This window comes from Choloepus didactylus, chromosome 4, assembly GCF_015220235.1.
Source record: "Choloepus didactylus isolate mChoDid1 chromosome 4, mChoDid1.pri, whole genome shotgun sequence".
Lineage (NCBI taxonomy): Eukaryota > Metazoa > Chordata > Mammalia > Pilosa > Megalonychidae > Choloepus > Choloepus didactylus.
Genome location: NC_051310.1, coordinates 42679730 through 42707034, shown reverse-complemented (window position 1 = coordinate 42707034; position 27305 = coordinate 42679730). Strand labels below are relative to the sequence as shown.

General features: G+C 40.2%; 1 protein-coding gene across 2 annotated transcripts in view; it reads left to right on the top strand.

The window, feature by feature from the left end:
- The window catches only part of RAD51B (RAD51 paralog B), a 781261-nt gene that overhangs the window by 599781 nt on the left and 154175 nt on the right, over positions 1-27305 (top strand). For both annotated transcript variants that reach the window (XM_037832462.1, XM_037832463.1), the window contains one exon: positions 6992-7088. In XM_037832462.1, coding sequence (XP_037688390.1) covers positions 6992-7088 — 97 coding nt within the window. The remainder of the gene's footprint in view (positions 1-6991; positions 7089-27305) is intronic.

The window sequence follows — 27305 nt, the reverse complement described above, 5'->3', positions numbered from 1 at the left end:
AATGTGTTCATTCTCTCCATATCTTTTATGGACTCAATACTTCTAGGTTCAGATGTGTCAGGAGCATTTCCCAGAATTGCACAGCAAGTTACTGACTGAGCCAGAAATAATACCCAGGCTGCCTGTCTTCCACACCAGTATTTTCTTCAAGCTACATTGAAGTTTGGTCCTTTTTCCACAAATATTTTGAAAGGAAAGTCCCCCATAGTCTGTCAGATTTTCCCAGAAAACAATTATCACACAGTCCTTCAGGATGAAAATAGCAGACTGGAATGCTAAAACCTTGTCAGTTCTTTATTCCAGAATTGACAGTTGATATTCTCTGGGATGAAGCTAAAGAAAAATAATTTCTTTTATCATGGAATGATTTATAATTTTCTAGAATTTAGCAAAACTAAGTCAAGGAATAGTAAACCAGATTTCTATTTGTGGCACACAACATCCAGAATATTTGGACTGATTTTTCCCTGTGACAGATATTGGAAGTGGACAGGAAGGGAGAAGGATGGGGAGTTGGCCGGGGAGAGGTGGGAGCCTGGAAGTGTGGCCCCCTAGACCTGCTTTTGCGGGGGCTCATCCTGTTTCCACACGGCCACCAGCACTCCCTCCCACTATTCTGGTCCTTTTCCCTCTGCCTCTTGTCCTTCCCTGCTTTCCCTCTTCCCTCCTCTTTCCTCACGTTTCCCTCTCACTTCTGGCTCCTATGACAATGGGTGGGTTGGGGCAGACATTGTCATGGTTGGGAAGCAAGAGACTGAGTCAGAGGAGAGTATGGTGAAAACCACTCCAAGGCCTTTCTCTCAAGCCTTGGTGATGAAAGGACTCAATGAACCTTAACAGTTTCTCATAGGAAAGTTCCAGCCCCTGTCTTCTTAAAAGCAAGGCATTCAGCAACCCTTAACAGAGCCAGGATTACAACTTGAAATTTCTAACTTATCCAAGGCCTCTGTTTGGATAAGTTGGAAAGGGTAGGTCACTGACATGTCTGGCAATTAGGATCAGTTTAAATACTATAGGAAACATTAAGGAGATAGAACATGTTAAATATGAAAAGAAAAAAAAAATAATAACTATGCCTTTAGAGCAGAACATTATCATTTTAAGAGTGCTAGATTTAGCACCAGGCAGTTTGTGATTAGAGTCAGCACCCACATTCTCTCTTTGTGGCTCAGATGAAGTCCTTTCTCTGGCTGACTGGGTTATCCAGTGGGCTGCCTGTTTTCTTGGGAGTTGTATCAGGACACTCACTGTACCTAGCCATACAAGGCCAGTTGAAGTGATTTTGAAACTTCTCTGATTCTCTGTGTTAGATTGTGGCAGGTTTCTGGCCAGGAGACGGTGGGAGGAGTAGTGAATGGTTTTATGGGCATAGAAAAGCCCCCGTGATGCCTGAGATTCCTTGATGGTTCCTTTAGTCCAGCCTACCTCTTGAACTCTATTGTGTTTTGACCTGAGTTCCATGAAAAGGTTTTGTTTTCAAGCCTCCTGTGGGCTTTGGAAATGAGGAGCTACCTGCACCAGGGACCACGGAAAACCACTGAAAAGACTGACAGACTTCAGCTAGGACTGCCTTGTATGCTTGACACTTTTGCAGAAACTATTTACTTATTTGGCTTATGGTTATTTATTAGTGCCAGAGACCAAAGGACTCTTATCACAAGGTTGGGCTTGTTACAACTTAGAATTTTTATAATCTTTCAGTGTGTTTCTGGACATTAGATCCCTTTGTTCATTACTTTTGTAGATTAAATTCTATAGACGAGGATGTCAGGGCTGGAGAAGTTACCTGTCAGTGAGCCTGGGCTCAGAGTTCCTCTCTTTACCCAGTATTGCCTTAGAAGGGAGAGTGAGCAGGGAAGCCAGCACACCCCTCTTATCTTTATTGTTCATCTTAGGCAGGTGTTTCAAGTTTGCTCTTTGAAGGTAAGGATTACAAAATTTGCTTTTCACCTACCTCTCAAGGAACTGAGAAAGCTGAATAATGGCATTTGCCATGGTCTTAGGTCCTTAGAAAAATTGAACATATGTCTTCTGCTGACCATATCATCCTACTATATCCTTGGCCAACCACAAACTCCCCCCTTCTTTGTCACCTCCCAAGAATAAAATAAAAGGAGTTTCTTCCATCAAAGACTGTGCCTTCAGGCCTCGCACTTTTCCCTCTCTGATTTCTCCAAGCCTGTCCCGTTTTCCCTTCTGTCCATTATATTCCAGTACCCCCAGTGGGCTTGAATACACTAAGTTGTTACTCATGGAGGCCCTAACAAAGATGCTTCTAATAATTTAATGTCAGGTAGATGGGACTGGACCCATACAGGGGCTCCTAAAGAAGAATGTATTCTGTGCCAGGAGCTCAAGTAGGGTTTGGCCTCAATGTACTCTAGTCATAGCATAGCTAAAGAATGGTGGACCAACTGAAGACAGGTGGTCTGCTTTGGATGCACTGGCTAGTGGAAAGTCTAGCTTAAATGGTCAGTGGACTCCAGTTCGTCGGATTCCTGACCCTTGGGGTTGATGGTTCTTCTAAGCAGCTCCTTCTGCTCCTACCCTGTGTCTGAAGGTATTTTCTGTTGTAAACTACCTTTTTGAAGATTAGAGGAATTGAGTAATAAATTTTTTGTTTATTTCTGTTCATTGATTTTTCATCTCCAGGACTCTCTGCCTTCTTACCAAAACCACAATGATTTCCCAGCCACCTTCCTTACCTTATAGTTCATCTGGTCTTTAACAGGTTCCTGTCTCTACATCTCTTTTCTCTATTTTGTAAGATAAGTCCTGCTGTCTGTGAAAGCAGGATCTATTGGGTGGTTTGTCAGTTTGTACCCTGAACTTCCTTTTTTTTTTTCTTTTTTGTCATAGAGCTTAATTGTTCCCTTAACAATTAAGGGAACTGAGCATAAGTGTTGGGCTACTGTGCACAGGAAGATAGAATAGGATGCATTTAGAGAAGCTAGATGATGCAATTGAAAACTTGGAACCCAGGGACATGGTCTTTAAAGGGATAAATCTCCCATTTTGCCTTGAGAGGGGAGCATTGAAAGTTGGGTGGAATTCAAGGTCTATGTGACATGATATGAAAGTCCATTTCCAGTTCAACCAAGACAGCAATACATCCTACAACCAAGAGAGCAATGCAGGGAAGCCCTGGAAGTAAATGGTCTCGCCTTTATAAAGCTAAGTGGGAGACAATAGTTACTTTACACAATTTATAGGGCTTCCTATTGCTCCCAGTAGGTGGATGGTATGCCTCATCCTGAAGAGAAAAGACTTTATGCTAGATTCGGTCTCCGGACTTCAGATGTAATTATAAGCTTTAAAAAACAGTATATATCTTCCCCTCAGCCCAAGAGTTCCTCTCTGGTCTTTGGGATTGTTGTTGATGGTAGTGGGGGGAGGGCTGTTATGTGTTTTAAATACTTTTAAGGAAATGGCAAGAATAGCAGATGAGCTTCCAATTAAATTTTTTATTGCTTTTGAACATAAAAACGGCAAATATTTGTTCTTTGTCAGCAATGGGCTTTATGCTGACACGAAAGGGAATCAGGCATGGTTCTTTATCTTAACAATCCAGATGCGAATCAGCACAGGAAAACCAGTGACAATGAGAAGGGCTAACACTTATTAAGCATTTACTATGGGCCAGGCCCTGTGCCAGGGACTTCATATGCATTATCTAGTTTAATCCTCACAACACTTTGAGTTAAGTATTATGATTATGCCCAGAGAGGTTTTGAAACTTGTCCAATATGTCCCACAGCTAGTAAGTGGTAGAAGGCGAAATCGGAACCCAGGTCTGTGTGACTTCAAGGTCCTCACCCTAACCACTGTGCAAACTGCTCTTACACAAACTTAGTAGCCAGCCATTAGAAGCCCCAGTCTTTCCAATGGAGCAGTGAGGCAGGAAAGCCCCTCTGAAGTGTCAGAGAACTCATTTTCAGAAGCCAGCTAGTTTTAGGTCTTCATTTTAAACGTGTAATAGTATTTCATGTTATTTTAAGAGTATAGTTTTCAGGTCTCCAGGTTGCCTCAGAGGAAAACACATCTATAGGCTCCTGCCCAAGTTGTGATTATTTGTTATCAGCGCTATTTAGAAACTTTTCCTTTCTATCATTTTGCTGATCACTGATTTGGAAAACCATAATTCAAAAAGACAAGGTATTGAGCAAACACTTCAGTTTTATTTCTATGTATCTTGTGAGTGATTTGGCTTCAAGATTCGTAATTAAAAAGGAAGAGGATTATTAGCCAAACCATTTAGGAAGTTGTTCTCTTGTCATTGGAGAGTGAAATGTTTTCTTCTCCTTCTCTTGTCATCGGAAATGGAAATGAGGGTAGATATCTTTTGAGGTATATCTATAGTTGGGTTTTAGGCTTTGCAGGTTATCATTTCATCAGTTCTGTACGATAAAACCATCATCTCAGTTCAAGTTTCCATTACAGGACCAATGAAATAATAAAATTGAGAAAAAGTGGTTTGAATATATTAGTAAATGCCATGCCATTTTAATTATAAGTTTCTAGAGAAGATATACTCTCTTTTATTTCCCTGCATGTATATGGTGGCATTCTTTGCACAATAGGTTTTCAGGAAATATTTCTTTTTCTGGTCACTGTTGCCATAACATTGGAGTTCTATTCATTTTCACCAAGCCATTTTTTAAGAAGAATTGTGTAAAAATTAGAGCTTATATATTTAGATCTCTCAGAAGCTTCACATTTTTTTAAATTAGAACAAACAGATACATTTTGTTCATTGGTAGGCAAAGCACATAGTATTTTCAGAGCATTTACAATGTCAGTATCTTACTGGCCTTGCTTTAGTTACTGTCTTTTTCTTACTGAGATTTTTACTCAAATTCTTTGAAGTTAAATAGGACTTAGGAAGGACTAATATTAATAGAAACAATTAGGCACTGAAATATATCCTGCTGTAGAAAATGGTGATTTAATGCTCTATTATTAACAACAAGTATCTGAAGCATTTGGCATATATCATGCTGAAGGAAAAGTAGCAACTATAACAGCAAAGGCTACCATTAATTGAATATTTATTATGTGCCAGACACCATGTTAAGTACTTTACATTCATCTCATAGCAATTCTGTGAGATAGGTACTGTTCCACCTATGAACAAGTGAAGCTCAGGGGTTTAAGTAAACTTTCCCAAAGTACACAGTGTCAGAGTCAGAATTTGAAATTAATTTTATTGAACTTCAAAGTTTATACCCTATGTTATAAAGAGAGAAATAAATAAAATTCCTTATCCATACTCCCAAATATGAATCTCTGTTTTATAAAAGAGCAGACTATTTTTTGACCATTTTCAGTCATCTTAATTGAAGACATATCATATGTGATTCTTTCTAGTCCAGACAAAAAGTGGCAATACAAAGAATATTGAGGGAGGGTCTGTAAAAGGGAAGCTTGAAGATGCCTAAAGAGTGTAAGCAACTTCAAAACTTCATTTTTAAAAAGAACTAGTGGAACGTCTAGATATTTAAAAAAAAAATCAACGCAGTAATCAAAATTTAAGTTTCAATGGATGGAGTTAATAGATTAGATAGAGATGGAAGGGGAAATTAATGGCATAATTAACAATAATTTATTTTGTTTGCTACATTCTATTTTCTCTTCTATTTTATTTTATCTGAATTTTTAAAATGATGGTTGAGACCCAATAAACTGATTTTACAAAAAAAGATGAGGGATAAGATTAGCATATCCTTGGTGGAAAGCCACATGAACTGATCACTCCTACAGAGTAGCTGGAAGCTCACAAGCCTACTTGACACACTAGACTTGGGAAAGATTGTCTTTGCTAGTAGAGTACTTTGTTTCTTTACTTGACCTTTCCATCCGACTTGCACCTCAGCCCTCAATTAAGCCACCATTGGTACAGGATTTATAATGTGTCACTGGTCCATCCAGGAGACAGTAACAGAGGTGTGGCTGAAAAGCTGGACAATAAAGAATAGAGATGATTTCCGTTTCTGTTCAAATCAGGGTGGTAACAAAACCATAACAGACCTTTGGGACAAACCAAGAGAGCCCATCTGGATATTCCAGGCATTGAATTGTGTCCTTTTCAGAAGGGATGTTTCCTCAGAGTGAACAAGATGCTCACAGTTTCTACTCATGATGGGGACACAGAACTTTGGAAAATGACTGACTTGTCAATCATGTTGCAGTTTTCCAGAGGAGAAGCTGTATTTTGTTCTTCCTTTAGATTTCTAAATAATACAGTAAATTTTCTGAATAAGAATTTTTAAGGAAGAGAATATTTCTTGACTGTGCCAGATGGCAAATACGAAAATACTGTGTGGCAGTGGGCCATGTGAATTATGTAGTTTTAGGGTCCTAATTAGGAATTTTAATGCTATGAACTTGATTTTGGATAGGTAGGAGACTATTAACTTGTGATTTAAATACACAAAGAGACTTTTGGAATTCTTTTGTTAGAGTGCAACTAATTTAAAGGGAGAGTATTATACTCTGGAGATTTATCCTGTTCCTGTTTCACAAATCTGGAAATAAAATTCTGATGTTTGCTTTAAGGGAAGAAGCCACAGGCATCCAAATACTTTTAAAAAGTACCAGCAATATCTAGGTTGTGGATATAATTTTTTAAATCAAAGTTTGATAAAATGTATACATGTACATGTATAATTCTCTGGTTAATCTTATATTATTTAGCAAATGTTACAACACCTATCAGTTCCAATTTACTCAGCATTTAGAAGGAATTGATTAGAAGTTTAACCTCAGTGGGTGGGAAAAAACAGCCTTTTTCCTCAGTTTTGTGCATTTAAAAGACTGATAGGCCTTGCTGGATATTCTGGCTTAAATATAAAGTTCCTGAAAGTCAGAGCTAGGATTTGTGTATTTATCAGCTTTCTCTGAAAACCACAGTCTGCCTTTTGATAGCCCTAATATTTAATTTGGTCTTTTCTCCCTTCTCCCTTCCCTCCACCTTCTCCCTGTCTGCTCACAGGTTATCTTGACGAATCAAATTACAACCCATCTGAGTGGAGGCCTCGCTTCTCAGGCAGACCTGGTGTCTCCAGCTGATGATTTGTCCCTGTCCGAAGGTAAGGGATGTGACCTGGAGAGGCTGAAACTTGACACTGACATGCAGCCCACCGCCTGCCTCTCTGCCTCCTGTTGAGACCTGGGAGATGCGGCTAATAGGCCTGGCTGGTGAACCCAGCCGGAAGCCTGGTGATACAGGCTTGGTCACCTTTCCTGGTATCTGGTCCCTTGTATTTGGAGACTCTCTTGCCCTGTCTCTGTAGGTGAGCTCCCTTTTCTGCCCGAGTGAGTCATCCTCAGAGGCAGCCATCATCTCCATCTTGAGGTTGGTCGTTCCTCTGTGGGTTGCTTTTCACAAGGGCTGGTGAACTGCTACGTGACTTTGTTTTGGGGACTGATACTTCCAGATTGGCTTTACCAGTGTTCACATAGCTATTGAGCCTTTCATTTTTGTGGGGTACCTTTGGACTGGGCTAAAAGTATACACACCAGGTATCATGTGCTAGACATGTGGCATTCCCGATCAGTTTTATACAAAAATTCAGAAAAATCTCCATGTTGGTAAATCTGCGAAGTTTTCTCCACCCTCCCAAGCTAACAAATGTCAGACTGGCCATGGTTTTGATGTCATTGAGCTTTATGTAACTAGGGAAATTACACCACTGAGCCAGTGGGTGGTTTCTGGTTTATTGAAAGTTCTTACGTGACATTTGTCTGGGTTCTTCTAGTTGCAGTCTAATTTCTTTCAGGGCAAAGGGCTATGGACCTGGGTAGATGTGCATAGTTGTGCCAGGTCCCTCTGCACTTTCTACTTTCTGAGAATTGTTCGGGATTTGGGGCTTCTAGGCTGCCCATGTGGTTCCCCATAGAGCTTCCTCGGTTTATGGTCTCAGACACTGTAAGGCCCACATCCCTGCTTCTCAGTTTTGTCTTTCAGAGTGAAAACTATTTATTTATTAAAACCATAACGTGCTCTGTGTAACCTCTTTCCACATTCAGCAATACATTTTCATTTCCCCCTGCCCCCACCACCTAGGCTGAAAACCTGAATCATCTAGTACTCCTTCCTCCTCATACTCCTGTAGTCAGCAAATCTCCTTGGTTCTTCTTTCCAAATATATCTTTGCTCCACCCCCTTGTTTTCTGCGTTTCTAGTGTGATCGGCTGGCTTACTGAACTCATACTTTAATTATTTAATAACCTCCAAAATGTCCTTCCCAACTCCAGCTTCTACCATCTGGAGAATTGTGCCACTTCCTTCTGTTGTGTCACTCTCTCCTGCTTAGACCCCTTGCAATTGTTTTTTTTTTCTGAAAATGAGCTAAAATCAGTAAGCTGATTGTTAAATGTTCAGGAATTTGGGACTTGCTAGCTTGAAATCAGCCAGGTATCATGTATTTACATCATGGGAATCAGCAGTTAAAAGCAGGGTTTTTAAAATTCCTTTTTAGTGGGCCAAATTACTAAAACACCCCTAGATAAAGTTAATGCTTCTTAACCCTTCATAGTTTGTCCTTTCCCTTTCTATTCAATGTTGCTTCTTGCCAGCCAGTACCTTATGTGAACCTGCCTCCTCCCATAGCTCAGCATTCAGAGCTCACCCTACCTAGAATAGCATTCTTCTTTTTCACTTCTATCTCTTCTTTTCTTCCAAAATCCTACTTCTCCTTTGAGGCTTATTTAAACACCATCTCTTCCATGAAGCTCCCCTGCCTGTTTCAGTCCACAGCTAGCTGTCTCACTCTTTCTCCTCTGTGGCCTCTACCTTCTCGGCTCTGTAAAGAAAAAGTCTAGAAAAATTAATTTAACTTTTCATGTTTTTCCCAACTACATTATCAGATTTTTAAGGAAACAGACTATGTCTTATTCTCTTTGTATCCATATTATATCCTGTGACTAGCAAAGTTTTAGGCCTAAATGAATGCTGAGTGAATATCATAGTAAACGCTTTGGGACAACAGTGACCATGAGAATCACATAAAACATGTATGAACTTCATTAAAAATTGTTGTTATAATTACTTTCACACACATATATTTATTCAACTCGGACGAGGAGACCAGAAGAGATTATTGTTTCCTTATTTGAAAACCACTGAGTAATAATACTTTTCTTTGTCATGGCTTCCTGGTTTATCTTAACCAAACAAGTGGAGCAAAACGGATACAAAGGAAATTACTTTGTGACTCCAGCGTAACTGCTCCAAGAAAATGGTAAAGACAAAGGGAAAGTTACCAGCTCATTTTTAGACATAAACACTTCAATAACTTTTCCTTATTATGAAATCCGGAGAATGGAAACAGTTGATTTCACTAGATCTTTCCTTTATGTAGCTGAGTAGGTAAAAATGCTAGGGAAATATATTTTCCTAAAGTCTATAGTGAAGTTTCTTGTCAACAGATTAGAATGGACCAATTTCTTAGAATACTTATACCTATTCAATTATATTGCAAAGGTTGTTAATGTAACTATGGTTAGTATATATAAATTTTATTGTTGTTTCAAATGGCAAAGCTCATTGTGTTGTTAGCTCTGTGATCTCGGGCAGGTCTTTCTGTCATTCTAGGCCTCAGTTTCTTTTTCTGTTAAATGACAGATTGGGTGAATAGATTGCTAGAGTCTTTTCCAGTTCTAAAATTACACAATAATAAGGTGAGTCTGAAGATCAGGAGCATTTATTCACTGAAAGGTTCTTAATTCTGTATTTACAGATTGGAAATAATGACGTTGGAGCTGATGCTGCCATAGATTAAATATAATAAAACATATCTTCAAAAATCTTAGCATTGTTCCTTTGGCATGCTTATAACAGACATTCTTCCCAGTACTGCTGCCTCTTTCTCAGTCTGTATGCAATTCTGATCTCACCCATATTTCTTTTGCTCTCTCTGTTTCTCTCCCACACAAACATGTACACAAGTAGAAGTGTGTGCAAACCAGTGAGAGTGAGAAACACACTGTGATGGGGTGAGCCCAGAGTCCAGCCTGTCCTGTAATAGATTTCAGCTGCAGGGCAGAGGGCACTGTTTGAACAGTGCTCCCTTGAAAACAGTTGTGGGGTGAGAACAAGTGGCCAGGAGCAGCCTGCAATAAAAAAGATCTGAGCTGACCTGAGAGGAGTACCCAGCAGGGGCTGATTCAGGGAAATGAAGTTCCTTCTGCTGTGACGCAGAGGAGGGAGTATAAGTGAGAAATCTCTTCCACCCCAACGGATCCTGTACTATTAATATCTGCCAGCTGCAGGCCCAGAGCATCCTCCTGCTGAGATCAAAAGAGCCCCTATCTTAGCTGGGACAAGGTCATCTGCACAGGGCTGTAAAAGCAAGCCCTGGCTGGCTGCAGGGACGTCTGTGGGGGAGAAGTCAGGAGATGGGGAGGCGCTCTCTCACGCTCCTTTAATCTCAGCTGACCAGCTGTTGCCCTCCCAGTGTTTGTAAAGTTGAGAGTTCTTTGTTTTTGAGTTGCTGGCGTTTGTTTTGGTTCCCCCCCCCCCTTATTAAATTGTGACTGTGTTGTTGCTTGGATTAAGTAGATCCATGTTCATTGCTTAGGTCCGTGGTAGGACTCTTTTCACTGAGGCACCATTCCACCCTTTAATTATCTAGTGCCACAGTGGAAGAGTCAAAGAAGCGAGAAGTGCACCCCAGAGGCCAAGGACTTTCTCAGCATGGCTCCTACTCTAGAGCAAAGGCAAATTGAATTTTCCCTATTTAGTTAAAATAACTCTTCGTAGGTACAGTTTGCTTGTCAATTTGCAACCTTCCTTTCACAAACATGATTTCATTCAGTTGGGAAAATGGAACTTTCAGAACTTATATAAGTTGACCAAAGTTACAATGTGAACCTCATGGCAGAGATCAGGATTTTTGGTTCTAATTCTACATTGTTCTAGACCAGGCTCAGTCTGTCACATATTTTCTTCATTTTTTTGTTTTGTTCACAGAAACTCAGGCATATCCACTAATTTATTGTCGTGTGACTGTTCCGTGGCCAAAGACATGTTTCTTAGATGCACTTTCCAATTCTTTCTGTTGCCATCAAAGATACCAAGGAGTGTTGGACCTCCGTCATAAGGAACATCCTTTTGCCCCAGTTGATTGTGCCCAGACTTTGAACCATAGAGAAAGGCTAGTAACAGTCCCACTGGCCTAAGATGATATGGGCTCTTCTGAAATCACCTGGGATTTGAGCAGAAGGACTGTTTGGGTCCCCATCCACCAGGACATAGTATAAGATGATAGTGAGCCCTGTGCTTAACCTAAACCACTGGCTTCCTTTCTTCCCTCTGATGACTTAACAGGGTTGCAATTACTTCAGTGTGATGACATGGGCTGCTTCAGAAGCCCCAGGTGGCTTCATGGAAGGAAAGACATTGTTAGGTTGCCATCCTGACATTCCTAGCATCTGGCATGTTGTTAACTTTTTATCTGCATTTATAGTTCTTGATAGATCATAGCATATGAAAACTAAAAATTAAAAATGCATGGTGAAGGAAAGAACACAAGAAGAAAAGCAGTATTTACTAGAAGCAAGAGTGGTTCCTAGTTTTACTATTGGAAGCCTTTCTAGTCCAGTTGGTATCAGTGGAACTGATGGCTGATTTCATGTGCAAGAGAAAGTATTTTGGGATTTATTTTCCTTAACAAGCCATCCCTGCAAAAAGCTAGCGTCCATTTGAAAGATCATATGCAAGTGTGTGGCTTGTGTCTCTTTTAAAATAAATTCAACAAGCAAGAGCAGCTCAGAATGGTTGGGGCGAATCAGGGACTCATGATTGTGAAAGAAACAACTTCAAAGTGTGGTATGAATTTTCAAGTTTTATTTCCACTCTTGCTTTCCAGCTGGATCTGCTCTGGATTTACTGCAGGATGTTTGAAAATGTGGCTCCCTGCTAATCTCAGACAGTTGCTATGATCAATGGTTTCTTTCATTTCCGATAAAAAACACTGGTGTTTCTGCTTAAATTGTGTGTACTTTCGGCTTTATTATTATAGCTGTGATTTATTGTCCTGCATTACCCAAATTTGTAATCCATTAACCGCAAACTTTGGGGTGGGTTGGTCAAGTTAGCAGAACACTCCACGCTTTAGCTCCAAGTCCCTCCACGGCCCAGTCCCAAACTAAATGTTAACTGGCTTGGGTGGGACCATGTACAAGTGGGCATGGATGGAGCAGTTTTAAAAATCCCTCTCTTGGGGGTATGGTGTAGGGTGGCTAATTAGTGCTTTGAAAACATAAGGTGTCACCATGTAATGGCAAGGCAATGTTAATGTTAACAACTATGATCCAACACTTTAAACACTAGTATTTCCATAGTATTTTTAAATGTCTTAAAATGATGAATTTCTTAATCCATCTCAAGCAACTGAAGCATGATGGAGAGAAGGGAATTGTTCAGAAGTACACGGTGAGTAAGAGATGGTGGTGCCAGGAACGGAAGCCAGAGCCTCTCATGTGAAATCCTAGGTCTTGACTCTGCTGCCTCTTAAGAGTGAGTTCTGGATGAAAATGTGTAAATGAAGTAATTGCAACCCTGTTAAATCATCAGAGGGAAGAAAGGAAGAAGAGTCCTGGTGACCTTTCAATTTTCAATTCCAGTCACTGGCATGTATAAACACACATAACTCCACATGCTTCTACTCAACCGGACATATACATACATCTACCTGCACTCAGCTCTCCCCAGTGTACAAGAATCTGTGGCTCTTGACTGGGCATATATTACTTTCAGCAATTGTTCAGATGCCTTCAAAGGCCAAATATATAGAAAAAGATTTAAAACACCAAACATGTGTGGTATTTGGCTAAAGAAGGCCTAAATATTATGTGATAAGGTGGTGGCTACAGTAATGAGGAGATGGGCACAGACTACAAAAGGTCTAAAAAGCAGTAACTCTCAAAAGGGAGAGGAACTTGTTGAGGATTTTCAATGGGGAGGCCAGAGGCAATGGAACTACAGTCGAGGAATCAAAAAGAGAAACAGAACATTAAGTCAATGACCAGAAAGTACTTCTTGGTCAGGAGTTCTTTTTTTGCTAGTGAGTTTGCCAAAGAAAGATGCATTTGAAGCACAAAGTTCATTAAGATCAAATTAGACGAGAGTCAGAGAATGTTCTCTAGGGAGCAGTCTTTGGATTGGTTCGTGGGAGGGCTGGGCTAGATGGTTCTTCTCTTTCTTCCCTTACCCTCGGACCTCTTTAATGTCTAGGATTTACTGGCTAGTTTCCCAGATATGCACATGTTCCTGTTAAGGTTTCAGGGTCAAGAAGGGAGAAGGGACAAGGGAACCAAAACCAGCCTTGTCAGTTGCCTCAGCTACATAGGGGATGAGAGAATGGGACAGTGAGAGGTGGGTGTGATTCTGGAGACCTCCAGACTGCAGAGATTTCTCTGCAAAGAGATCCTGGTTTACCACCAAGGGTGAGAAGCCTCTGGTCAGAGAGGTCATGAAGAAGGGACGAATGGGTAGTTTATATGAGTATTCTCCAGGGGGTAATTTAGTTTGTAATGTAGTGTTGTACGTTTAGTGTTGTAGTGTTGTACAATTTAGTGTTGAAACGTAGCACAAAATAGTTTTGGAATGCATTGTTGATGTTTGCTGAAATTTGAGGGAGGATTGTAACAAGGTCTGCAAGGTTATCTGACTAAAGGATGGTATAGTTGAGCTCTGACCTAGATTCTTTTTTTTTTCCATGCATGTCTTTATTTTATTACTCATCTACCCATACAATGGATTGAGAGGTGTCAGTCACAAGGTTTTTACAATCACACAGTCACAAGATGAAGGCTATGTAGTTACACAATCATTATGAAAGACCAGAGCTACTGGATTACAGTTCAACATTATCGCATATTTTCTTCTGGCTATTCTAATACACTAGAAAACAAAAAGAAGTATCTATATAATGAGTCAGTAGACATAATCATTTGTTAAATCCTAATTCCTCAGTTACAACTCCTCCTCCTCATCTGATCATTCTCTCAATCTTCAGGGATATCTGGGCAATGAACCATTCTAACTTCTTTGTGCTGGAAAGGGGTGTTGGCATTATGAAGAATGAAACTGGTTGATGTTCTTGGAGAGACTGGTACCTCTGGGTTTCAGGGCTTATCTGACATAGGAGCCATCTGGAGGCTTTAGGTTTTTGAAAAACTAACCTTAATAAGTGAAACTTTTTTAGAGTCTTGGATAGACCCCATGGTATTCTTTAGGGTTTTCGGGGATACTTTTGGTTGGGGCTTGGCATACTCTGGCAATTTGCAATATCTGGCTGAAGCCTGCAAAAGAGTAACCTCTAGAATGATCTCTCAATTCTATTTGAGATCTCTTAGCCACTGAAACTTTATTTTGTTTCATTTCACTTCCCCATTTTGGTCAAGAAGGCATTGTCAATCCCACAATTCCAGGTTCAGGTTCATCCCTGGGAGTCATGTCCCACATTGCCAGAGAGACTTGCACCCCTGGGAGTCTGACCTTGATTCTGATCTCTTTTGTGACATTGGTTTTCTTCATGCTTCTGACAAGCCAGTCAATAAATACTAGTTGGTTACATTCAGCGATACTGACATTTCTTTTGCATTATCTGTATTCTTGCATCTCCTTGCATGGTTTTACAGCTGTGGTCCCTCCAGAGGAGTTTTTTGGCTAGATGAAGAGACCTTCAAGTGCCTTGATTCCATGAGTGTTACAGGAGATCGAAGTGAACACAATATGGCCCCCACCCTAAAAATATTTATAGTGTAGTTTGGGAATAATTCTAAAGAAAAATAATATTAGGCAGAATGTGTGAAGTGCTTCCAGGCAAGTATGATGCACACCAAGACTTCAGGATTTAAGAAGAGGGGAACATCTCTTTCAGCAGAGGCAGATATGAACAACCCAAGAGGGAAGATTATCTCTTATCTCAAGAGATAAGCCTTGGGGGATGGATAGGATTTCAATAGACAGAGACCAGTAGAGGATATGTTGTGAACCAAGGCATTAAGTGAAAAATGGGCTATGTCCACCTCTCTGGTCTTTTCTCCTCTCATTCTTCCTCTCTCAAAATCTGTTCTCCTCACACCACCCACTCTTTCTCCTCTCTTGCTCCTCAAACTCACTAATCTGTTTCTGCCTCTGGGCTTTTGCACTTGATATTCCTGCTGCTTGTTCTTCAGATCTTCTCTTGGCTTGTTCGCTCATTACATTCAGTCTTGCTTAAGTGGCATCTTCTTAGAAAAGGTCTTTGTTCACCCTGAACAGTCTGAGATATCTATCTGAAATAACACCTCTAACCCCATCCCATCCTTCTCTATCCCCTAGCCCTGCTTTATTTTTCTTCATTGTCTTATTTATTTATGGGTGTATGGTCTGCTTCCTTTTCTTGTATATAATCTCCTCAAGAGCAGAGACTTTGTCTTGATCATTTCTATGTCCCCTAGTTCCAGAAGAGCACTTAATAAATATCTGATCTGTGCTGTAGGAAAATGTAGGGCATAATTGGGAAGGGCAAAGGAGTCCCATTTGATTGGAGCTTGGGGTAAATGTAGTGCAGTCATGTGTGATAAAGCTAGAAGTACATTGGGTCCAGACTTTGAATGCTAGATTGAATTTAGACTTTATTCTAAAATCGTCATAACTATGCACTATGGAGACTATCTAGATGAAATGGGTAGGATGGCTCAGGGGATAGGGGATATTGGAGGTAGGGAGCTAATTAACTCATCAAGTTTTTAGGGACATGGGGCACCCATTTTGCACCAGGTATTATACTTGGTACTGAGGATACAGAAATGGAAGTAGAGGTAGAGAGTATATCATTTCCAAAGATACAGTGGTAAACCATGGTCATTTGAAGAACTACCAGTGGTTCCTCATGACTGGAAGTGCAGGGGGCCATATAGGAGTCATATAGGCAAGGGATGAGATCTGAGAATAAAGCAATGCAGATCATGGACAACTGGCGTGCCATGTTAGGGAGCTTATGATTTTTCCTGAAATCTCTGTGAGAAGAATGTGAGGACAGTCCCCTTGGATAGCATGATTGATGTGGCTTATTTGGTTAGTTAGAAATGGTTCCCCTTCCTCCTTTATAATTCCATGTACATCTCTTCCAAATCAATATGTTCAATCAAAGACGATGGTTGATCTCTGCAGACGGAGTAGGGCTGTTCTTCATTCAAGTGTATGGAGTGGTTGTCTTTCCCATCAGAACTTCTATTCCAGTGGTTCTCAAACTTTAGCATGCATCACCATCACCTGGAGGGTTTCTTAAGACAAATTGGTGGGCCCCACTCCTAGAGTTTCAGTAAGTATGGGCAGGGACCCGAGAATTAGCATTTCTAGTAAATTCTCAGGAGTTGCTGATACTGCTGGTCTGGAAACCACACTTTGAGAACCACCGCTTTATTCATTGAGTCCCTATCTGTGCTAAGCACTGGGAGTACCAAGATGAATGTGTTTCCATCACAGGTCTCAAAGATCTATATCCTAAGGGAAGAGGTAGACACGTAGAAGGCGAACTTTGCTTTTATCACTCATCTGCTTCCACTGGGTCACCGGTGGTATTTTCTGCCGGCTTTGTCCCAGGTCTGGCATAGAGCAGTTACAAGAGACTGTTTCAGGTCTCTTTTGGTAGCAAGAAACAGAAAGCCACTCAAATTAGCTTTTAAAAAGACATATTAATAACAGTGGCTAATATTTGTGGACCATATATTGTGTGCCTAACATTGTAAATCCATTATCACATTTACTCCTCACAACAACCCTCTGAGGTTATTAATCTTTATCCCCTTTAATAGATGAAAGAACTGGGGATGAGAAGGCAACACAATTAACTAGTGACAGAGCCAGGATTCCAGCCCAGGAAGTCTGGCTCCAGAACTTATAGTTTTATCTACTAAGCTCTTCTGTAAGGATACAATTGGGAATCTCATGGCTATATGTTAATAGGAACTAAAAAACAGCCAGATCGCATGAAAATTGGGAAGATTGAAACTTAGGTCATTTTCTTCATTTTTCTCATATCTGCCTCAGCTTTCATGGCACTGACCCTTGCCCTTATGATCTGATTGTCCCAATTAATTTTTCACCCTGGTCATCCTGTGGATGGCTTGTCTTCTGGTCCAAGGAGGTGGAGAGCACGTGGGAAATAGCATGGCCAGTATACTTACCCTTTCAGTAGAGTCTGTGGGTCAGGCACATTTTCCCACTATTAGAAGGGAGTACACCCATTAAGCAAAGTTTAAGGACTTTGTCCAGCTGGCCTGATGTTATTATGTTTTCTAAATCAAGCTGTATACCTGTGTTGATCCCTTCAGTCACATCTATTCTCAGCTTCCTCTCCTTCCAGATCACATTTTTATTAGTTACCTATTTCTAGTCCTTGCCGTCAAGCCAATGTACTTTTTTTTTTTTTTTTTTTAACGTTTTAAAACATTTTCTTTCCAGCCTCAGAAAACCATCTGGCTTCTCTTTGATCTACTTTTCTTTATATCCATAGCCAGCCCTAGAATTTTTCTTCAAGCAAGAGACAGGTCTCTCCTGTTTAACCAGAATCTACTATCTACTCTAAACTCTTATTATCCTTTGAGATACGCGCTCTAAACTTAATGCATATATGTTAACCTCCTATTCAGGGACATATGACAGAGGCACATGAGCACAAATAGTATACCATGGTCAGACACCATTTATCAACTGTTTAAAACAAAACAAGCCATAGAAGCCAAGATGGCAGCTGAATACCTCAAATATGTACAGTGGAGAACTCTATATCTGTAAGTAAGTTACATCCTTTCCATAATTTACAAAATGCTGGAGGAAAATTATTCCCTACCCTCAAGAGAGGAACTGAGTTTTATGGGTTAAATACAGAAGTATGTGGTGTGGGAGTTGATTCCTGTATTTTTATAGAAAACAGTAAGGTCTTTTTAGGTTATGATCTTGATTTTCTTAACCATACTTCTATCTAATAGGCCTGTAAAAGAAGCTAAGAGAATCCAAGTTTCCTGTCAGTATCACTTCTAGTCATAGAGGATGGATGATACCCCAGTGGGTAGGGGCTTAAGGGACCCAACTTTGTTATGTTTTAAAATATGATATATAGATAACTAAGACTAGGAAAGTGCCAAAATAAATTGATTCTGAGTTGAGTGGCAAGGAAAACATGCCTCTGAGAGAGCTATCCAGACCAGAGACAGAATAAACAATTGAAATCTTTCAAGATGTTGCCCAGAAAGCAAACATCAGTAAGTGGATGCCAGAGCCCAAGGGGTGGACCCCAGACCCAGCCAGCCAAAGCCTTGCTCCTCCAGGGACCACACTGGATATCGTTTGACTGGATAGTACCAAATTAAGGCTGATTAGTGAGAAAATCCTATCTTAAGGGTCGATTATGGATTGAATCCTTTCCTTCACAAAGACATGTTCAAGTCCTAACTCCCTGCGAATATGAACTCATTTGTAAATAAGATATAGGAAGATCTTATTAAGCTGAGGACAAACTGAATCAGAGTGGGCCTTAATCCTATATGACTGGAGTCCTTATAAGTAGAGGAAATTTGGAAACAAGAGTGGGAGACAAGAGACAGATGGCCATATGACACTGGCAGCAATTTGAGTTTTAGATTGCCAGCAAGCCACCACCCAAACACTAACAGACTTCAGAGAAAGTATGAACCTGCTGTCACCTTGATTTTGGACTTCAAGCCTCAAAAACTGTGAGACAATAAACTCCTGTGGTTTAAGCCAACCAATCTATGATATTTGTTTTAGCAGCCCTGGCAAATGAAAACAGGATCGTTAGAATGGAAGCTCCTTGAAGGCAGGACTTTTTGTCTATTTTTTTCACTGCTGAATCACCAGAGCCTAGAGTAGTACCTGGAACGTAGTAGTCACTCAATAAATATTTAACGAATGATTGAGGCACCTGCAGCTAGCTACAAAGGAGACAATCAAGATACCTTTAAGATTTTTTACCTGTATTCACCTAAGACAGGCATGAAACATCTATTGTGATTTTTCTCACCTATACATCATGTATGCTCCAAAATTCCTTCAAAGTGCAGTTAGTCTTAACAAGGTACCTAAACAGACTGTGTATAATGAATAACAATAGGTGAGTCCTGCATTTATTAAGGTACCTTATAGTTAAAAATAGAGGCAGGCTATCTAGTTATTTGCTAGGAGGTGAGGAAAAAAATAGCAAATGACTTGAAGTGCAAAAGGCACCTTGGAAGTAAATACAGGTTTTATATTCTTTTTGCTAACAATAATGACAATAATAATGTTGAGAGCCTACTATGCTTCAAGCACTGTACAGACATTTTAGATCCCTACAACTCAGTGGGGTTCAATGATTACACCCATTTTACAAACAAACAAACTGAAGCACAGAGAGTTTACTTAACTTCCTGATGGTCACATAACTTGTGATTTCTTGGGATTCAAAGTTAGAGAGCCTAACTCCAGAGTCTGTGGCTCTTAACCACTACACTATACCCAGCTCTACAGGAGGAAAATACAACTACCTCAGATAGAACCTATGAGTACATATTTCTGTCATTGCTGGAGTTGAGAGGATTCCATGCTTCAATAAAATGGCTGTGGCTGTTTCTTTGTATGCACCCTGAAAACTCTTTGCAGCTGGACGTTAGAGCAGCAAAGTGTTTTAACAGTGGAAAAGCACTAAATTTGGATTTGGGAGACATTTGTTCCAGGACCGGCTCTGCCACAAACCATCTGTGTTATTTTGAGCAAGTCTTTTATTTCTCTGGGCCTCAGTTCTCTCAGCCATATACACAGAGGGTTCCACTAGGCAATGCCTGCAGGCTTTTTCAGTTTGCATCTTCTGTCGTGTTCTCTGTCTGTAAAGGGCAACTTGATATTTTCTGCTTCGATCCTGAGATAGGCCTCTCTGCTCATCCTTTAAAGATCTCCCTAAAGCAAACCCTTTGAGAGATCATTGTGCTCAGTGCTTGGGCCACCATCTTAGGAGATCAGGGCAGAACTAAGATGGACTCTCGTGATCAGTCTGTCCTCAATCACCGTGTATGTAGTGCCCTGGATATCAGCCAAACCCTGAGATAGACCCATCTATGAGCATTTGCTCACATCTCTTTGTCACTATTATCATATTGGTTAACTAGGTAAGCACTCTTCATATTTTTTGAACCCACAACACATCATTTTTTAGTACGTTCCCCCAAAATATATAAAATTGCTATCTATAAAATATATACAGTGCTATATATATTTTATAAGTTATGAAAAATATGCCAGATATATAACTTTTTAAAAAGTGAGATAGATTCTATTATTTTCTTCTTATTATTTTCTTCCTACATCCCAGTGAGTCATCATGTGTATGCCCACTCGTGATCTCCTGGTAAAATTCAGATTTCTCCCCTATTTGTTTTCATTGCAGTTATCGCAAGAAAACAAAAACTTGAGCATTGGCTTCATTCATTCATTCATTCATTCAGTATGGAACATCTATAACGTGAAATGCTTGGTGGGTGTTCAGAGGGTAAGAAGAACAATAATAGGCTTGCCCCTGCCCTCTAGGAACATAAAAGCTAATTCTGACTTTGGTCAGCTTTGTCTGTTTTGAATCTTGGTATTCCTGCACACTGTAATGAAGCTAAACTAGGCATCTAAACTGGCTGTATGTGTTATACTACAGTGGATAGGCAAGAAAATAAGAAAATTGGGAAAGGTCAGAAACTGAGGCCCACACATATGAAACAGCTAAAGTCGCACTACAGCATAGCACCTAGTGAATTACCGGGATGAGGGCGGCGTGTTGTTAATGTCAGAGGCATGTTGGAAGGGAGAGATCATTGTGCTCAGTGCTTGGGCCGCCATCTTAGGAGATCAGGGCAGAACTAAGATGGACTCCTGTGATCAGTCTGTCCTCAATCACCACGTATGTAGTGCCCATCAGCCAACAGGGCAATCTTGACCACTGGGTTAGACCCACTCGTAAAGTGGCAGGCTGTAAATTAGCCCTGTGTTTCACTGAGAGATCGCCACACTGAACTGGGCAAGGAAGCACAATGTAGCTTAACACCTGTGGTGGGTGACTGTTTTCCTTGGCCAGCTGTTTAATGAGCCCCAAATCAGATAAACTGCTGTTTGGTTTCTGTACTTTCTCCAGACAAACAATTAAGCACATCCTGGTGGAATAGCTATGTTAGGGAACCTGGCTTTCCTGCCCCTCAGGGCTAGAGTTTGGAAAACCTGTTTGGAGCAACCCTCAGAAAGCTATTAACCCTTAAAATTTTAGCTATTCATCACCAAATATACTTAAAGCTTTTCTGCAGCCAAAGTCTTACTACCTATGGCAGTTTTAAACCAATATCAAAATCATTATTTAATTAATTCCACCTCCACTTAGGGTTGGCTTAGAGAATTAGAAGATTGCAATTCACAGATCCTTTTCTGATGTTGTAACCAACTTGCACTCTTCAACTGGAATAATCAGTCTGCCCTTTTCTGTTTTATTCCTCTGACCTGGGCTAAATTTGACCATGTTTCTGATGAAATTCAAGAATAAAGCCTCACATGGTTGGATTTTAGATTTTGAATGAAATCACTTCTCTTCATGAGAATGCACAAATCATCTGAAACTAATGTGATTCTACACATGAACTGGAACAAGCTCAGGTGGAAAGGCTTTCCTAAGGGCTGTCATCTAAAACTGGTATGTGTGACCTAATACAGCTTTTGTCCAGTTGGCACTGGGAGCCACGATGGGCATGAAAGAAATATAATGATTCTTTGGCCTACATTCTTACAACTCTAAGTATACCTGGAGTTTGTGGTGTGTGCTTTTGGGAAATCTTTGAAAACACATAAGTTAGTAATGCTATCTCTTTGGGAGGATATACTTACATAACCTTAATGACCAAAGTGAGATTCCAATGGGTAGGGTCTGGTGGAGAAAGAGCAAGAGAGTCTGTGTTGCTCACCGGAGAACAAATTATGGTGTGCCAGGCATCAGATTGTACCATCAGCAAAAGAATCCAGAAAGGCAAGGAGACTTATGGAAAGGAAGTGACTTCTGTTCTTTTCTCAGCAGGGATGAGAAAGGAAATTCAAAAACCTACGTGATAGTTCCTCTTGGATTGGATGAAAAGACTGATTTTTTTTTTCCTGGCTGAAATTTGACAGGGTCACTTCACGTCTGGGTTTTCAGCACTTAATACAGGGCTCTTTTGTGTTGGGAGGCGGCTGGACTGGTTTTTCCTCCAGACAGGTGCACAGAGGGCGTTTACTGTAGCCTGAAACACAAACACCAAGCCCCTAGGCCCTGATCCACACACTCTCCAGCGTGGCTCAAGGAAATAAAGCGAACAATGCCTCTTGCAACAGGCAAGCACTGTAAATGCCAGTCCTGAATGAAATATTTCTTAAAACTTTGTATCCGTAACTTGATCATCTCTTAAAATTTAATTATATGTCAGGGAAAGGAAAACTATTGGCTCCTCCAGCTGTCCAGGTTGAATGAGAAAGCACAATGGAGCATATCCGATTCACAGCCTTACTTAGGTAATCAGATTAATATCTCTTGAATTGAATTTATCCTTTTGATACGGAGTCTTTCAGCTGCCTTGTTACACATCTCAAATTCTGACAAAGCTATGCAGCCTTTGAGTAATTTCCCTGAAATCTATATGCAGGAAGCCTATGCTCTTTCGAGCACTTTTTGGGACTTGTACCAATTAAATCTGTTTCTGGCACACTTTTAATGGCATACTTGCCCCTGAGTCAACAACTGCTCCAAAATCTGAGGTCATTTGTTTAATTTAAAAGCAAAGGTTATGGAACAACCATTTCAGGCTTTACCAGCCAAGCCTCTGTGGCTTTGAAAGGGGTGATGAGGCAGGGAAGAGACTAATAAACTGGATTTCTTATGCACAAAATAAATTAATTATCATGTCTCTGTTAAATCAATATCAAATCAGGTTTGTCCACACCCTCCCTGCTAACCTTGCTCTCCCTTTCTCTTCAAACTCATTCTCTTCTTCTGAGACTTTCATACTCATGATTGAGGTTTACCCTCTTGCTGTTGCTCTTGCAAAACAAACATCTGGACTGGATTTTTGTCAGCTGGAGTTGAGAGAGAACTGTAAATGGTGCAGTGATTTTTTTCATCCTTATTAAATTTATTTATAGCCAGGCTGTAGCCAGGAAACATGTTTTTAACTGGCTAGAGCCCTTGATTGTAGGTTCTCGAGGAATGTGCAGCGGATGGTATTTCTCCCGCTGCTGTTTTCTAAATAATATCAATGATGGAATAACGTAATTACCCATTTGGGTGTTTTGTTTTGTTTTCTATTTGTTTTCCCCTGAGGGACCCTTAGTTAGGACATTTCGTGCATCAGAATTCTTCCATTTTATCAGTTTATCCAATATGCCTTCCTTTTCGTTAGTGAGAGAAAAGGAAATGTAACTGGCAGGGTATTTCTGAATAATTGCAATGATGCAGAGTGAGTTTCTGATTGTTTAAGACGTGGACCCATGGCCATGGCATAGGTATTTCCTTGCCTTAGGAACATAACTTAGATCCTATTCCTGCCTTCTCCGTTTAACAGCCTCTAAAACCTTCAAGTTGCCAAATCTCAAAGAACCTCATTCATTTTCTCATTATTTAAGATAATAAGACTCCACAAGGAGCTTAATAAAATCATTTATAAAATACTTTGCTGAGCACATAGACGTTATTGAATCACAGTGCTTTGGGGTTTATAGAATTATTTAAGAAACAAAACCTTCTAGAGACTGAGTCAGATGGCGATTTCTTGAGGTCCTTTCCAGTTTTATGACTTGAGATGATTCTTTGATTTTTCTCTCACTGGTCATTTATATCTCTGTGTCATTAAAAAAAGAAAAGAGGCGGTTTGGGAATGAGGTTTGCTACCCTCGGGCATTTTCTTCTCCAGAGAAGAAACTGTTCAGCTTCCTGCTACCCAAGTCAGTCATCCTCAGCCTGAACAATGGAGCTTAATGTTCTCCATCTTGCTAAGGGTTAGTCTCTGTTGTTAGGAAAGTGAATTGAAACCAAATGCACTTTCTATTGGAAAAACTGCCATTGATCTTAGCATGTAGATAATACTGAGAGGGAAGGCTCTTAGAAAACAGAAAAAAATCCTTGCTGTAACATCGTAACAACAATTATTCCATGATTAAGCCTATCTTTGATGCCACACCATTCTATTTTATCATGTTCCTTTGTCACTTAAAGACTGGTATTCCGTATTTAGTTCTTCGAAATGAAAACAGATTATTTCATAAGTTATCTTGCTTGTGGACTGGGAAAGCTATTCTTTCTACAGCAAGACCCTCCATTAACTAATAAGGCATTAAAGATAGCTCATGTTCTCCACCAAGAAAGGCAGTTCTGTCCCATCTCTCTGATGGGGAGCATTTGAGGCAGATCGGGTTCATCAAGTTTATGCAGCTGCCACCCCCCTGTCTAGTTATTAAAGTAAAAGCCAAGTCAGTGGCACTGGGACCAGCAGAGAAAAGAGCCAGGAAGAGGTCATTACCAGCATCACAATTCAGAGCACAGGATAGAAATGAGAGGCCAGTAAAGAGCATTTATTTTCAAATAGAGAAGAAAGGAGAATCCCAGAGAGGTAGAGGGAAATAAAGGGTAAAATCCAGCTAGACATTAAGCAGCACTACATCTTCCAAGATCATAACCCCAAAAATTTCCTCCTAAATTTAGCTTTTATAATTTTTGGAGGTGAAAATCACAGGGAAAATGAAGGGAGACAGCCAGGAGCTTGGAGTTCTCAGTTTGCACTTAGAAACTTCCACAGTATTTTCCAAATAACAATACCAATAATAAATAAAGATGCTAATCACTTTTATTAAATGCTTCTCTTAAAGAAGCATTTTTAATGGCTGTGTTGTTTGTTCTATAACATTCCAACTGTTGTTAGAGTCAAGTTCTCTGCTGGAGATGTGGCAAGTGAAGTGACACAGAGCCGCAGGTACTGAACATGACAGTTAGTTCTCCTAACTAACCAGGAATCATGGGGAAATGGTTATTTCAGTTGCAATGCTTACGGAACTTCAACAGAGCATGGATGGAATTATATAAGGAATATTCTTAGACGCACCAAGGTGTTATATGAAAATTAACTTGACTGGATGTCATAGGGAAGCATAATTTGATGAATAGGTAACATCATTTGTAAGATGTTATTTGATTCTGTTATTTTCTTTTAACTTAGAACCATTGGCAGGCATGGAAATTCTTTTCTTTATATTCCTGTTTTCTATAATTCAAGGCCTTACAAATAAATTAGTTTTGAATCAGCCATTTGCCTCATAGATAACTCCTGGGGAGATTTGTAAAGCCTTATGAGGAGGCCTACATCTCTCTTAGGTAAAATTCCTCCTCCTCCGATACCTTCAGTCTCCGGTGGTGTTGGGTAGACTCAAGATCAGTCAACCTGTTCACTCTAGGATAGAAAGGATCACATCAAAGCCTGGTGCACTATTTTGCCCTCAGGCACCCAAGCCTGATTTCCTCTTATCACCTGATGAATTTTTAAGTGTTTTACTTTTTCATGCTTTGTACTTGTTTTTCATGTTTATACTTCTTACAAAGCTCAGAAACCTGCAAACCACATGCCAGATATGATCACAACAATTGTTGGGGGAGAATGCCATGCTGTTGTCAGGGCCGCTGTTATTGGCATATATTGGCATAGTGCTTGGGTAGGACAAATCCAGCTGGTGTGAGAGGGAAGAGGGCAGTCTTTTAAAAAATGAATCTCCTTTCTCTTTGGGGAAAGCTAGTTTGTCTAAAAACAAAATTAAACTATACAGGGCGGCAGGGCGGAGAACAGCCTTTCTTGTTTGAATCAGGTTCCAGCCTTTTGCTATGTCTCACGAGCCCTTTTGTGAGCCATTTTACTACTTTCTCTCACAGATTTTCCCTAGATGTTATGGTGATGGTGCAGCCTCCTTTGTGGTGTAAGCTTCCGCCATGTCATCCTCCTGGCAGTGAGCTTCAAGTCTGTCACCAGACAGCTTTTTGGAATGAGCCTATTTAGATGAGAGCCTCTCATCCATTGCCTCTTACCTCCCTCCTCATGTCCCATTTTTTTGAATCCTGTGTACCTCATCTTTGTATGGATGAAACCCAGTCTTTCCAGAAAGTTTCTTTGGGTGGGGGAATGCAGAGTAGATTATTGGTGCCATGTCTACCCTGTTAACCGCAGCCCAACATGTAATCTAGTGAAAAAAAAAAGAAGAAAAACCAACAAAATCAAGTTTAAGAGACTACCCCTAGGCAACTTTGTATGAAAAGGAAATCATTGCAAGAAAATGAGGCTTAATAAGCAGGCCATTTGGGAAGTGGGCAATGGCTATTTTAAAAGGCTTGAAGTTTTAACATGCATATACCTTTTTTCCTCATCTCTTGCATATGGATAATGGTTTATGTCAGGAGAAAATTCAGGATAAAAGCCTCTTTTTTTTTTTTTAATTTTCAGGAAATCTGGCTACTGTGTTTCTGTAGCCAGTGATAAATGACAGTGCCACCAGCAGTGACCTTGGACATCCTGAATTCTTGCTCTTATGAAGAGCTTCCATTCTCTTTTCAAAGGGTATCCTGTTCCTATTGCAATCCTCATGATATCTCGGCTCAAGATAGTCTTTTTTCCCTCTGTTATCATACTCAAAATAGCACGAGGGCTGTTTAGACGACTCAGCCCACAGATGTTGATGTTATTTAGGTGGAGGGCAGGATGAAAAGAGATGGTAACTGGATCTTGACCCCAAACATATTATAGTTCAGCAAATCGACCCTCTGAAACTCAGCATTGTTAATTTCAACTCATGTTGTACAAATCAAATAAATATTATTTTGTCCATTTGTGGCGATAACTGAGCACTCTTCATCCACAAAGGCCCAGGGCCATATAGAATAGTAGTATCATGGAGGAGAAATGTGCTGTTTAAAAACATAATAGTGCTGGTGAAAGTTGTTGTACCCAAGGGTAAGTTATAGCAGAGCAGCTGCTTCTGATGCTGGAGATTTAGGCCATTAGTCTGCACTGACACTATTTAATTAAGTGGGAAGAGCAAAAGGCAGTTCCCTGGAGCCTCTTAGCTACTTTGTATATCTGCAAGTTTAAAGCAGAATATAGAACCAAGTCACTATTCTGCTTCCCTGCTTGCTTCCCTGCTGACTTCAGTGTGCAAACTGAAGTCCAGAGGGAGAAGACTCTTTATTGCTTCATCTGTGTCCCATGTAGCCAACCAGGCAGGGTTG